The 15525-nt window shown below is 41.4% G+C and overlaps 1 protein-coding gene across 1 annotated transcript in view; it reads right to left on the bottom strand.

Moving 5' to 3' along the window:
* The window catches only part of VGLL4 (vestigial like family member 4), an 84029-nt gene extending 70037 nt beyond the window's left edge, over positions 1-13992 (bottom strand). Inside the window, exons 1-2 of the mRNA XM_051793350.1 lie at positions 13706-13992; positions 7558-7634 (exon numbers count right to left, since the gene is read on the bottom strand). Coding sequence (XP_051649310.1) covers positions 7558-7621 — 64 coding nt within the window. The 5' untranslated portion in view covers positions 7622-7634; positions 13706-13992. The remainder of the gene's footprint in view (positions 1-7557; positions 7635-13705) is intronic.
* Positions 13993-15525: the final 1533 nt, after the last annotated feature.

Below are 15525 nucleotides of genomic sequence, written 5' to 3'. Positions count from 1 at the left end.
TATTTCGAGCTTTTGGTGTTCAGACACAACATCAGATGATTGAGGCCACATCTCAAGGATCGAACCACTCACATTTCTCCATCACGTTATTACTAAGCTGAAACATCCCATTTCCATACTTTTCTCCTGTCCAGTAAAAAAAAGGATTGTTTATATCACAGGTTCTGCTCCAAAACTAACAGGACTCCCCTCTTCCGCTGCCATTGATTAAACATTACAAAAAGACAAATAGCTGACAAATCCACTTTTAACACCTCTCATAGCTGTTAAGGGACTACAAATGTAGATTTTTGCTGATGCTGCTCCGTCGAAATTAGAGCTTTTCCTTCAGAAACCTTCAGTTCCTCTCTTGCTGGACACCACAGACAAACTCTGACCACAAACACAGTTGCAAAATCATACAAGCTGTTCAGTTACTTAACTACACATTAATTTCTGCAACTAAAGAATTCAGTGTATTAAACTGAGTTGCAGAATACCTACCTCTGATTTTTAAGACCAACTCTTTGTGTCTATCAAATATCTGCCTCTTCTCTGAACCCACAGACATATTCATCCAATCACCAAGCTGGCAGAAAGACAACCAAATCAATATTTTAATTTGCCATAAAAGAAGAAACAAACATCCATGTGGAGAGTCCACCCACACTCATGTAAGAAATTATCACAAAGTACTTCTTACCCTCCTCTCAACCCAATAAGGGAAAAGTCCTTCTGAAGAAGTCAAGTTCTAAATGAAAGTTTGCACTGGATTGGTTAAAAGAGACATCCAAGGGTTGCCAAACCCTGATTAAAAAATCCCCAAACTTCAAAAGCACTGAAAAACAACATGCATATAAAATACCGTTAAATTTATTTACAGAATGCAAAAGAAAAATCTGGGTTAACATGGTTGTGTTTCCCTCAACATAGCCAAGCAGGATTGCAGCAAGTATTGTCCCACAAACCAAAAAATGTTTCACTGGAGGAGTCCTGAAAGTCATAGGAAGGAATATTTTTAGTAGAAGCATCACATACAACTTTTTCATTATAAGGTAAATTTTTATCTGCTCTAAATTGGGGAAAAAACAAGATTTAGTCAGCCCTGCTGGCAATGGTATCTTAAGGTTATCCATAATGACTCCCAGTTTGCCCTGGTAAAGGATCATAACCCAGCATGACACACTTCAAAGCAAGGAATTCCTTAAGAATACTTTCCCTGTGAGCAATTTCATAGTGCAGCTGTGAGCTTCTGTAACAGACAATCACCAGTTCATTTCCTGAATATTCCAAAAGTGACACTTCCAAAGTAGCAACAGTGTCCACAGCAGCAGACTCTGCCAGGACTCCTGGCCACGTTTTTTGCACACCAGCAGAGCTCAAGGGTTCAAAAGAAGCCTTGTGGCATCAGTGTCGTGGTGCTACAGAGAGAAGTCGGGAATGGGAGTCTGGAGCTTCCATCCCTGCTCCTGACTCTCTGGGTAATGGGAAGCAGCCCCATATCAGGAGAGCAGAGCTCTGCTTCCTGCCCTCGACACTGCCGAGAACCTTTTCCCAGGTATTTGTACAGCACCAAGAACTACAGAAAACATTCATATTCTCCACACTGTGGCAGTGAAAAAATAATGACAAACTCCAGGAATAATGGCAGAACAATAAACACAAACCAGATTAACTGTGGTGTACTAAACTGCTCCATGTATTACACACAGGACTGGGGATGCCAAATAATGAATACTAGCATGAACAAAAAACAGTTTACCACCAAAACAGTCTATATGAGAACTATGGTTCAGTACATAAACATATTTTAGATGTCAAAAGAACTCTAAACATGCTCTAGGATGCCCTTATTAAACCGATTTGATTCCTTTCCACCCCTAAAGCAAACATTCCATAAACGAGAAGCAAGACTGGAATATCTCTTCATACCGCGTGCCGCTAAGACCTTTTCCATTTATTTCTTTGGTACCAGATTTCCTATTTTGGATATATATGTGCAAATAAAAATACAAAGGGTAAGTCACATGACAAGATTATGTTCTCCTGGAAATATTTCATCTTGTTCCAAGTAATATTTGCATATAATATTTATCATTCTTGCTACAAGCACTGCAATTCCTCCCACTTTTACTCAGAATGGTGTGAACTGGTGAATAGAAAATACTCAAGGACTGTGACATGATACTGCTTCTTCATTTCTGTGCAAAAATGCTGCCACTGTAACCCATTTTTCTGAAGCGGATGCCAGGAAAACCTCAACCCCCCTAAAAAGCAAATCTCAAATGAAACAGATCCTTGAGACTTGTACTAACTGCATCATACAGTAAGTTTCATCCAATTCCTCACTTTCAGTCAGTCAAAAACCCCTGAGGCCCTGAAGTATTTTCAGTGCTGATGTGAGTGTTCCCACAGTAGGATTTTAAAACTTCTGCACACATTGATATTAAAACCTTTCTCAGGCTTACTGCCCATAATTTGCTATAAATTTACACAACAAACATTAGTAGTGTAGGTGTAAAGTCCTGGTGATGCTGGAAATATTTCATCATTATAACTCTAACACACATAACATTCAAGTCTAATTCTACTATAAATACTGCTTGTTTTGTATTTAAAGACAATAAGTTTACAGAATTAGTGTCCTCTTCAAGAGTCCTAAAAACTAATACATTGTTTTCACCTCTGCCTTGAAGTGATACGTATTTTAGGATCAGCTATCCAAAACAATTAATCAGTGCATATTTATTAATGATGAGGTGACAGCCAGCAAAAAATTCCCACTTCTAACTATTGATACCAATGAAGAACAGTGAAAACTGACTTGTAGGTCTTGTCTACACAAGAATTTTATGACAAAGCAGATTAGGGCAGAGATTTTAAAGCACAATAATTCTTCTGTACTAGAAATATCAACTGTATGGTCTAATTATTTGAAGTGCATTAAACAAAACCACATAAGAGAAACTGCTGCCAAACAATAACAGTGTTCGCAGGCAAGAAGTGTGGAATAGCAATTCCAGGCTTCCATACACCCAGGGATGACACATGTGGCTGATCCCACATGTGCAAGAAGCATGGCTTGATCAAAGATATTTTTTTTTTTAATTCGTGTAGTTCTTTATCAGTTTTTCAAAACATAAATCAAGACTCAACAGGTATGGATTTGGTACAAGGCATTAGGTTGCTAAGTTCTTAGCCAGGACTTCAATGTGCCATTTATTAGCTGTTTCCAAACCTTTCATCTCCTTATGGACATATATTTTCTCCTGTTTGCCAACAACAGATTTTTCACTATATTACCCTGAGAGAGTGAGAAATGACATATTTTTTCCTCATTCTTTCCCATATTCTTAAACTGGACTTAAATATTGGAGGAAAGTATAAATGTTGCTATAAAATCAGTACAGGTGAGTACTCACTGCTTACAACACATTCTGCAAGCACAACTCCTTCTTAGTGTTTTCCTTCACTATTTTCTCAATAACAAGATTATGCTTTTAAAACACTGTTTATAACTGAAAGACCAGTTCCCAAATCTCTTATTTTTACATGAGATAAATACAAAATTATAATCCTCCTTACAGTATGAATGCTTGCTTAAATCTTACCAGCTTTCACTGTGGTCTTCTAAAACCAGCCAACTTGAACCCTGAACATATGAGAAATCAGTATAACCCCAGTGAGAAGTATAGGGAAAGAAGAGGAATAAGAGTAATGAGTATCAAGCATCTCATTGTAAACTGGATTTCTGCAGTTTACAATAACCCACATTCAATAATGTTTATGGTAATGATAACATTCAAAAACCAGCAAACATGCATATCATACAGATGGTTGCTTCATCTAAATCCCACTCCCAAAGTCCTGAAAAGAACCCAGAAAAACCTTACAGGTGCCACTTACAGATAAAATAGTTGCACATTACCTACTCCAGCACTGAACATCTGCTCATAAACAGCACAGGCTTCCTGTGGCCTTTCCTCCACAATTGACAAGTCAGAAACTAGTGACAAGCCTTTAAGATGTCTGGCTTATAATGACATCATTGTCTACTTTCTATTGCTCAGCCTTTTTTTTTTTTTTTTAGGTACAGATCCACTGTACCATAACATTAAATAGCTGTTTCCATCACAGTGGTAAGAGTTACAAACACAGAATTGCAGTAGTCATTTCTTCTCCCTAATTTATCTTTTCCATGACACAGCAGTTAACCAAATGGGGTTCATAAATTTTTGTTGCTAACAAGTGCAGAATGATTTAAACTGGGAGCTGTTGAAATACAGTCTATAATATAGTTCATGAACTAAACCAGAGATGAAAGCAACACCAAGTACTAATGTATCACTGAGGTTCAATCTCACTGACCCAGGTGCAGCTGGGAAAAAAACCAAACCAAAAAACATCAAGGTCATATTTGCTTAAGAGACCAATGACCATTCTGGGAAATCTCCATTGCAGCTGGGATAGAGTTAATTGCCTTCCTAGTAGCTGGCATAGTGCTGTGTTTTGGATTTAGTACGGGAATAATGTTATAGAATCACAGAATCCCAGAATTGTTTGGGTTGGAAGGGAGTTAAAGCTCATCTGGGCCCACCCCAGATGAGTCCCTGCCATGGGCAGGGACTCCTTCCATTATCCCAGGTTGCTCCAAGCTCTGTCCAACCTGGCCTTGGACACTTCCAGGGCTGGGGCAGCCACAGCTTCTCTGGGCAACCTGTGCCAGGGCCTCACCACCCACACAGGGAGAAATTTCTTCCTAATATCCCATCTGAACCTACTCACTGTCCGTGTGAAGCTATCCCCTTTTGATCTGTCACTCCAGGCTCTTGTAAATAGTCTCTCTCCATCCTTCCTTTAGGCTGTGGGCTCCCTTCAGGTCCGAAGGGATAAATACAATGCTGACACCACACTCCTGGTTGGTTGTTGCCGAGCAGTGCTCACCTGAAGCCAAGGACTTCCCAGTGCCCCAGGCTCTGCCAGTGAGGAGGTGCACAAGAAGCCAGGAGGGAGCATGGCCAGGACAGCTGACCTGAACTGGCCAAAGGGATATTCCACAGCACAGAATGCTGTGCTCAGTGTAGAAACTGGGGAGAATTGGCCACTGATCCCTGCCTGGGGACAGGCTCTGCATCGACAGGAGGTGGTGAGCACCTGTATTGTGCAGCGCTTGTCTTTCTTGGGTTTTATTTCTCTCTCTCTTTTTGTTGTCTCCCTTTTCATTACTGTAATTATAATATTTTATTTCAATCATTAAACTGTTCTTATCTCAACACACAGGTTGAGATATTTTTATTCTGATTTTATTCTGATTCTTCTCCCCATTCCAGTGGGGCAGGGGACATGTAAGCGAGCCGCTGGGTGGTACGTGGGTGCTGGCTGAGGTTAAGCCACAATAACATACATCTCCTGGGAAGTTTAAAAGCATTTGTTTTAAACAGTATGTGATTTGTCTATAAACAAAGATATATGTGTTCACACAACATATAAGACAAAGACATTTTAATATTACTTGACACTGCAGTGAGTGCCCACAGAGATAAGAGGATCTTTCACTTTATAAAAAAATTATTCCTGAACTCCTGGACACGACTGGAATATTGGAAACTCTCTGTAGAACTCTGTGTGTCAGACAAAGTGAACAAGGATACAGAAATACAGACAGGACCACTGCTAGAACTCCATGAGCAGCATGCTAGGCACTTCACTGGAAAGCTCAAGGATAATTTCTAATTTCAAGACTAAGACTAACTTCAAGCTGTTACTATCCACTTTAACAAAGGGTGAAGTCTGGCTGGTGCCATTTCCACTAAAGCTGACACAAAAAAGTGCAACTTCAGGGACTGCTCTTCTCTTCCTCTCAGCAGCTCTTCTTACTACAGCTATTCGGTGTGTGATTCACACAAGAGGACAAGCTCAGAGATAGCACAAGTTAGAAGCTGCAGAGTGGCATAAATCTAATTAAGCCTAAGTGGTAAGACTAAAGGAATGTAAATTAGAACCAGATACACATCAGCTTCCTCACATGCAAGTTGCACTGAATCAGACTTCCTCTGGATTCTCCAGATCCAGCATAATATTCCTACCCCATGGAACTCAAATTCAAACTAGAGTCTCAGGGAATAGTTAACCAAAAAGAATGCATTTAAGCTTAAGAACATTGAGAATACATATTCATAAGAACATTGAGAATACATATTCATAATATATTATAAAATGTAGGCAAAGTAAAATAGGTTAAGCTTTTGACTTTTCTGCAAATATATGTTAGTTTACAAGAGAAATCCCCCAGGCCAAATTCACAGTTGAAACTATTTCCTCAAGGAGTTCCATTGCTGTTCATTTTACCAGCAATAGTCAATAACTGTGGCAATCAACTAAGTCATCCATCTACAGTGAGACCAACAAAAACTTGGTAGTTATCCAGCAGCAAAGTGAACATGAAAGAACAGCAAAACCAATATTCATTATAAGGCTAAAAGCCAGTAACACAGAAGAGCTCATCAGGGTATGAAACCTTCATTTTATAGACTTCTGAAAGGGTGAGCTACTGCTTTCTTGACTATTTGAATACACACAAAAAATCTGGGACTTGTTATCCAAATATGCTGTATTTTTTTACTTTGTGATTACTTGAGTGAGTTGATGAACAACAGTGCATCGATTATTTTATTTAACATTCAATACAACTGCTTTTCAAAAACACATGCAGAATAAAGGAACAAAGATCAAAAGAAGAAAAGCTGAATTCATCTTGAAAGGTGATTTTAGGCACAGAAGCTACACACAAAAGCAGTTTGAAATCCAAAATACCATTTTGCTAGTCGGCACCTCTTGAGGCTGATAGCCAAGATGCACACGCTCCCTGAGTGCTTACACTACTCGGAAAAACCTGGCAAAGACATTTACCAGTGAACATGCAGGTAACAATTTGATCTACAAAGCAGCACTGCAGTTTGGCAGAACTGAAAACATTATTCCAACATTAGTTAACCCACCTGAAACTCTTATCATGAATATTAAAAGCAAAAATATTACCCAAATGATGGGTTGCCACTGACATCACTATGTTAAAACCCTGTTATCACCTTTTACTGGCAGTGAAAGGAAAATGAAGTGCTCACTACTAATGATAACAGTCTACCTGGTAGTTTGTATGAACTGAAATCTTTGCAACCCACTCATGCCCACAGTTCTGTGTTCTTAAATGAGACCAAGTCTAACCAATACCACTAGGGAGGGCAAGTTTTCAAACTGGCCTTAGTTTGACATAGTTCCATCACAACTTTTTGTCTACTCACAGTGCATATGCAATTGGGAAAAGAGGGGCACCTTCACGTGAATTGGTAAGTAATTTTAAATAATAGGAATGATTCTGTCTTGCACACGAACCCATTTAAATGCAACATATTGGGTTTGCACCTGAGGAAGACAACCTCTGAAGGGTTCTTGACATTTTTCTACACATCTTTGATTCAGCAAAATACCAAGATTGATAGAGCCAACATCTAGGCTGACACACAGTGCAAATGTAATGATCTGGATCCAGCAAAGCAGAGAGCTAAATCGCAGACTTACGTTTCTCATCATCAGCGTGTACTAGAGATGCTGCTCTCGACAGCACATCCAATGGAGTCTCCATTCCTCCCTGGATCCTGCAAAATTCAGACCCAAAGTTACAGATAGGAAACTCAGAATCCTTAACATACCAAGTGCTGCATCACCTGTTCAGAGCATGCATATATCAGGTTTTACAGAAGGAATGAAAAAGAGCATGACAGCAAAAAGAATCAAAAATCTAAGTTTCTGTTGTTCTTTTCATGTTATACCAGCACAGGACTTGTTAAAACTAAGTAATTGCTTAGTTTTGAAAACAAGGAAACACTGGAATTAGCTTTCCCACCAACTACTTGCCCAAACAAACCAGAAGACCAAATTCTCAAGTACTGAAGCTGATGACTGCTGCTCACAAATGTTGCAGCAGGGTTATCTACTACATGTTGTAAGTGCTTTTTTGTCCCACATGCTGGCCTTCCATCCCAATAAAGAGCTACTTGAGACACTATCCAAAGATGCAACTCATCTGCAGTGAAGGTGACAGCTGGCCTGACTACCTGAGCACGAGACTGCTTTAGAGCCACAGGATTCAATAAACTCCATCTCCACACTCCTGTGTCCAAGGGAGAATCATTCAAAGTTTATAAGCCATTTACTAATGAACATATAGCTGAACTCTGGCTATGTGTATATACAACAACACAGAGAACTGCAATCTGTATAATTACACACCTCAATAGCTGCTTCTCCCCAGTTTTAGCCTCTTGCAACACATAATTCCCATACACAAAAAATTCATCCTACCACATTAAAAATGGACATTTCAGCACTGTATCAAGCAACAGACTCTCCCATTAAAACCAATGATTGCACTGCAGCTCACATAAGCTTCTCAAAGCTTCACATAGATGGCTTCAAAACTAAAAAAAGAAGTTCCAATAGGAAATTCCAAAAATATGAAAGGGAAATCAAGGAAGAGAATAACGTGCTGTCAAGTTGCTTTTATTAAAAGGCCAGCAACTTATATGTGTTTTTAAACAAGAAGGCAACAGCATAGGCAGAACTGTTAAGAAAAAAAAATAGAGAAAGAAAATCTTGTAACAGCTAACAGTTTTGTTGGATTTCTTCCACCAAAAACTTAGCATGATCTTCTATCATAAAAACTGTTTACTGTAACTTACTTTACAGTATAATCTTAAAAAAAAAAAAGAAGGTAGTGGCAACTACAGAAATCTCAAACACATGTATAACATGTACACAGACTTAACAACAAGCATATGTTTGGGAAGCAATTTCCTTGACTTTGCACTAAAACAATAAACTTCACTGTCCTCCCTCCCTCTTCCTAAATAACGTCAAAGATTTTAATCAAAGGTTTTAAAGCATAAGAGAAAGGATTTTGAAGTATTTGTAAGTTTAAAAAATTTTTAAGTTTAAATAATTAAATCCAGAAATGTTTCCACAGAACTATACAAGAGAAAAACTTGAAATAACAAAGCATAGCACTTGAGGATTAAAACGTGCACTTTCCCTCCCTGTCATCATCAGCTTTTGCTCAAGAATAGTATTTTAACTAAGCTGTAAGTCAATTAACTCTTTCATTTAAAGATAGTACCTGTGGGCAAGAGGTTTTAGAAAATAAGATCTGAGCTTCTTATTTTACTATTAAATATTTCTTCATATCTTGTCTGGCCACATTCTCCTCCAAACCAAAGCAAATATTTGGCAGAGCGTGTTTGCTGGAGAAGCCTTCAGCATCATTCTACTTTGATCCCTTAGACCCTGATGCTTAGTTTCTTTCCTGCTTTTTGTTTTCTTGGACTTCAAAATAACACTTTATTTCTCCCCAGATTGTTGATTACTGACCCTCTTACACAAATTCCTCTAACAGAGTGAAAATTCAGTCAGAAAAATTACTAAAATATGTCTGATCAGGTGATGCAGCTACACCAAACTGAAGGCTAACTCGTGATTTAGTGCTAACTTTGTCTGAAATTTCAAAGACAGCAATGCAAACCCTTTTAGTCAACTCTTTAGGAAAAGAAAAAAAAAACCAAGCACCTCTTGATAAAGAACAACACAAAGGATAGTAAAATGTTTTTTATTGACAACAAATTGCCTTTTTTCTTTAAGTTTTTCAGTAAATTTCAAGTAATGGGAGTAGCAGATGCCCAAACCCTTTCCGGAACATGTTCCTAGTAAAAGAATTAGCTGGTGACAGAAATCCACATTGAGAGAAGGAAACAGGAACCAGGTCTTAATTCTATTCAGGAAATTAGACACTTCAAAAACAACTTCACTAAAAGTGGGCTCTATATAATTTTGCACCTTTGTATATTATTCAAGTCCATATCATGAGAGAGCTGCTGAGATGCTCCTCTAAAATTAAGGCCTTGTGCAGAATACTGAGCTCATCCAAGAGCTGCTTTGAAGGGAGAGCTGCAAATCCCACAGTGCAATACCAAGTATTCTGGGATTTTTTTAAACACACTGAACACGTTCACAGTTATGAAAGTTACCTTCAAGGAGATATAAACTTCCAGATTATTTTCCAAACAATATTAAATATCCCTCTATCTCTAAATTAGACTAACAAGCCAGTGATAACACTTTAGAAAGTAATAAAGGTTGCCTATGAGAATGAGAGAGGAGGGATCTTCTCTTAGACTGTTCAAAGCTTAAAAACCTAATTTGATCTGGGCAAGGTCAGCAACTGATACAGCTTTGCTAAGGCTGCCTTGAGAGAACAGCCCAGCCATCCTCAGGAGGAGTCACATTTCAGAAATAAAGACCAGGACACTTTCCAGGGTTCCAAAAAAAAAATTAAAAAAATAAAAAAGCGAGTTAAAAAGCAGACTCCTGACAAAATCCAGCTAATTCTCTGTATGACACAGAAACCTGTGTATGCAGAAACCAGCCAGCATGAATGTTGTACTTTCATGAGTATCCCCATCAAAAACCAACTCTATCTTATGTGTAAGTACTGCTCTGCACCCCGATCTGGTAAGGGAAAACAACTGACCAGTGAAATACAAGAACACAATTGAACTTCCTCTGGCTAAATCTGATTTAAACTATGGAAACAGTTTCCCAAATATCTTACTTGTTACAGTCCCTTAACTGTTAGATTTAAAGAGACATGAGCCAAAAGCACTTTTACAAACATTCAAGATATTTTTATCTACTGTAAATTGAAATATTAGTTTAATATCTTACTCAGTCCTTTTATTTATCAGCTACTGCTCCCATTCAACATGCCCCTACTCTGTCCTCTCACCTACACTGCAGTACAGAAATATTCTGGAAAGTAGTGAAGACATAGAATGTAAAATCAGAGGTACAGTGTCTGGAAGACAAATAAGTTACTAAACACTGATCTACCTGTAATTTTTTTATGCAGCACTTGAAACACGCAACACGCATTAGTGTAACAAAACAGTCCATTTTTTTCCCCCTCTCCTTTTCACATTTTTGAAAATTCCAGGTACACATGGAATACTCTCAGCAAATGTCTGCTAACCTTTTTTTTTTTTAAGACTATGGAGAAATTAAAGCTTTTGAAAATGAAGATTGAAGTGATTTCATGGATTTATACAGCACCTTCCAAGCACCCGGAAAAGCATTCATGGAAAAATCCTAAAGTTGCTTGTTTGAAATTAAGTAAACAGCACCAACTCACTCAGCCTGAACAGAAAGACAATTATTTAATCTCACCAAAGTTATATTCAGGGTACGTCAGGAATGATTTGAAATAAAGAGAAGAACTTTATATTTGATTTTTTAAAAGGGGGAATAGCAAAGAGACAGAAAGAAAAGAGAAACATGAAAGATGATGTTTGGGCAGTACTCATTAGGGAGATATGATGGCTTTTGTCTAGGATGGACTTTACCCTGGAGCTGAAGTAACAAGTTAGATGATAGAAACAAGGACAAAGAGTGATGAGGACAACAGACATGCTGAGCAGGTAAGGAAAAAAAAAAATCAGAAGAATTTTGACCCAGTTTGGATATGAAAAGCCAAAGTGAAATCACAGCCATGAGGATGACTGGATTCTAGGTGTGACTGACAGAACAGCCACTGCAAACACCTTCCTAAGGAACACCTGAAAGAGTTCTCTCAAATGTGTCCAGTGTGAACTAGAGACAGACAAGGAGAGAAAGGCTGAACCTTCTAATGATTGAGAGAAAAGTCTGGTACCTGAACTGCCATCTGGTGAAATTATAGAGATAACTTTAGAGGGAGAAAAGGAGGGTTCATAAACAAAGCCCATTGTAACAATGACAAAGTGATTCAAATTGACAAGACACTCGAGAAACAATCAAGACTAAAGTGAACTGAGTGTACATAAACACAAGTACAGGGAAAACAAGATTAATTGAAAAATATGGTCAAACAGGTCAAAAACAGCTCCTACTTGGGGAAATATAGGCACAGTCCTGCCCAAATTCATAACCAGGAGTACCTATAGAGAGAGACTCAGTTGATTTCCATGAGAGAGAGCAAAACTGAAGAGGAAATCCAGGCACAGCTTATCAGCACAACCAGTAAGTCCACAGAGGAAAGGAAGATAAAGCAGCAGTTTGATGCAAAATAGGTGAATACCTTTTATTTTTTACTATAGGAGAGAGTAAATCAGATTTGCAACATGAATGAGAATAATGATGAGCACAGTATGTGTCTCAAACAGACACAATAAATTCCTTCAACTGCACTTAGATCAAAGCTTCTACTTGTTGATACATGAATCCTGTGTTGAGATACCCATGTGAAATGTTAACTGCAAGTACTCAGTGTAGGTCATGACTATGGTTAGTACTGCTCATCTCCTGCATTTACAACCCATCGCCCTCAGAGTGAGTTCAGGCCAAGTATGGCCAAGGAATCTTCAAAATACCACTTTCTTTAAAAAAAAATAAATTATTTATTCACTGCTTTGAGTTTTTTTAACCACGGTTGTTTTGCATGTGGAAAAAGTGTTTGAACAGGCAAATCTTCAGGCAGAAACAACAATTTAACTCATCACACAGAAAATTATAAGCTTAAAGCAGAGCTTCGGCATTTTACCTTGTGCCTTTTGTTGCCTTGTTGCATAAAAACTCCTTAACAAAGTAACATTCTACAAAGAAATCTATTAGCAATGGTGTTTGAATTAAAAGCTAACCTAAGAAATTAAAGGTAGAGAAGTCCAACCTGACCATATCTTGTATCTATCTGCAAGACCACATGTTACATCCTACATGTTACACACTCTGCTGCAAACCTATTATGAAACATTTAAGTACAGCAGATAGAACTAAAGGTCTCTTTTATAATAGAAAACTTTCAAATGTTTCTGAGAACAAACAGATTAACTAATGCAATATGGAGATGCTGAGAAGGTTATCAGAGCTACATACATGTAAATAAGAACCTGACACTTTATTGTGTGAATGCTCTTAATTAATATGCCCCCAAGAGTCTGTATAATGATTTTCTACCCTGTTTTAGCATCCTGCACCAAAACACCCCATTCTTGTTCCCCGCAGTATGCTGGGGATGCTGGAAATCCAGCAACAACTGTTCCAGCCCAGTTATTTACTTAAAAAATGCAAACCCTGAGAACTGATTACTGCTGATCGCATCTGGGGAACACATAAGGCAGCCTGACATTGCACTGCTACAGATTGAATAAAAAAATCTCTCTACAAATGGAATATACAAGATACAGAGTCAAAAACCTTCCCAGTGCCCTTGGGACTCATTCCAGAAGGTTTCACCTCTGCTACTGATGTGACCCCAGGGATTTTCCCTGTAGGAAAAGCACGCCGTGCGGGAGCCCACGTGTGAGTCGGGGACGGCAGGGACGCAGCGCCCGCTCGGTCCCGCTGCTCGTGACACCCGGGGTAGGGGCTCCTGGGGGGTATTTCGTCCCCGTTCCCGTTCGCCGGGACCTGCGGCACCTCGGGCACCTCCAGCCGGCGAAGCCAGTCCCTGTCGGGACAGCCTCGCTGCTCGGGCGGGCCCGGCCCCGCCGGCAGTGCTCGGAGCCCCCGCGGCCGCTCCGAGGTGGCTCCGCGGCCCCCCCGGGAGGCTCCACTCCGCCCGCCCCGGGGAAAGTCCCGCAGCGCGGAGAACGCGCCAGGGCAGCACCTGCGCCCGCCCCCGCCCGGCCGCTCCCCCCTCACTCACCGGCGCTCCGGGCGGCGGCGGGGCCGGGCGGCGGCAGGAGGAGCGGCGGCAGCGCGGCCGCGGCGCCCCCGGGCCGGGCCGGGCCGGGCCGGGCCGGGCCGGGAGTGGCGGGAAGGGGCGGCACTGGCGGCCCGGCAGCGGAGCGGAGCGGAGCGGAGCAGGCGCGGCGAGCCTGGCCCCGCTGGCCCCGCTCGCTCGCGGGCCCGGGGAGGAATCCCAGGAATGAGGGAATTCTGCGCCGAGCAGGTGGGGAGCGCGGGGCGGTCCCATTGGCCGAGCCCGCTATGACGTCACCGTAATTAGGGTAATGATGAGCTGACGTCACATCCTCGCAGGTAGGGAGCGCGCGCGCCAGGCCCCGCCCCGGGGAGGGGCTCGCGGGGGCCGAGGTAGAAGGGCCACCGGTTCGAACCCCGAGAAAGCCGGGAACGCCACAGCGAGAAACAGGAGGACAGGGAGCGGGGACAACGCCGCCGGTCTGTGCCTGCTTGACTCCGACTCTGGTTTAAAAGCTTTTCTGAAACTACAGGCAAACAACAAAAAATTTTTCTTCACAACGCACTTTTTTAAAAGCCGAAGTGCGCCAACGCGCCGTCATTCAGCATCTCACAAACAGGCTGAGCAGCCACACGCACAAATGACGAGGAACAAGCGTTTCAGAGCCTGAGGTAACGTACTACAGCCGGGCTGAAGGACTGGGGGCTAACGTCCACGTATTCCACACAATTTGACGATAATTGGTCTGAACAGATCCGTCACTTCGTTTCCTGTTTACTGCTCATACCGCAGCAGATTTTTACAGAATCCCTTCTTGCACTCGACATGACTCATTCAGCCGCCGGAGGAACTGCCACCAGTCAGACGTGTGTGAAACTAAAGCTGAGCCATCGCCATGGTCAACGAATCGCTCTCGTACTCTTCCATCTCCAGAGCAGGAGCTCCCACGTGCAACTGCAAAAAGTCTGAATGTCTGCCAGAAGCCAGAACGATCCAGTCCCTCAGCACTGGACTACTGGGAAAAGCAAGAAACACACCTGTTCTCACCATCCCAGCACTCCCCGAACACCAGCACATCCTCATTCCCCTTGCCTTGCAGCAGTACTCTTTCCAAGTTTGCCATTCCCAAGATTCAAGCAATTTAGGAGCACATTTTGCCTGTTTTGAGTAATGTTATCAAAAACAAACTGGTTTGGAACAGCTTGTGTATTTGAAAGAGCCACTTCTCAGAAGCCAAACTAAGACTATTCCAATGCACTCTGAAGAACCCAGGAATGCTGTTTGTGCAACAGGCATTTAATTTGCAGAAATTAGTTACAGAACAGTAATGGGAAAGTGCTGTACTGATCTTCTGGTGTCCACATGAACATCAGTTGTCATGTAGAGAAACACGTCCAATAATCCTGCATTTTACCTTCACAAGGATCTGAGGGTGCTTTGGGCACCTCTTGGAGTGCACTGCAAAGGGAAAGAATCACAGAATGTGCTGAGTTGGAAGGGACCCACAGGGATCCTCCAGTCCAACCCCTGGCCCTGCCCAGACCCATCCCCCAAAGTCACCCCCTGTGCCCCAGAGGATCAGCCAAACCCTCCTGGAGCTCTGGCAGCCTTGGGGCTGTGCCCACTGCCCTGGGGAGCCTGGTCAGTGCCCAACCAGCCTCTGGGGGAAGAACCTTTTCCCGAGATCCAACCTGACCCTGCCCTGACACAACTTCAAATCAATGTGAACCCCACAAAGAGCCTTAGGGCTGCAGATTTGGGGTGGAACCCAAAAAGAGCAATAGAAATGCCGTGTCTCAGTGGAATTCTGCTCATGGTATTTC

Source organism: Manacus candei, unplaced genomic scaffold, assembly GCF_025592945.1.
Source record: "Manacus candei isolate 608988 ecotype Guabito, Panama unplaced genomic scaffold, ASM2559294v1 h1tg000036l, whole genome shotgun sequence".
In the NCBI taxonomy this organism is placed as follows: domain Eukaryota; kingdom Metazoa; phylum Chordata; class Aves; order Passeriformes; family Pipridae; genus Manacus; species Manacus candei.
The sequence above is the reverse complement of the archived record's forward strand: the minus strand, read 5'-3'. Positions and strand labels throughout refer to the sequence as shown.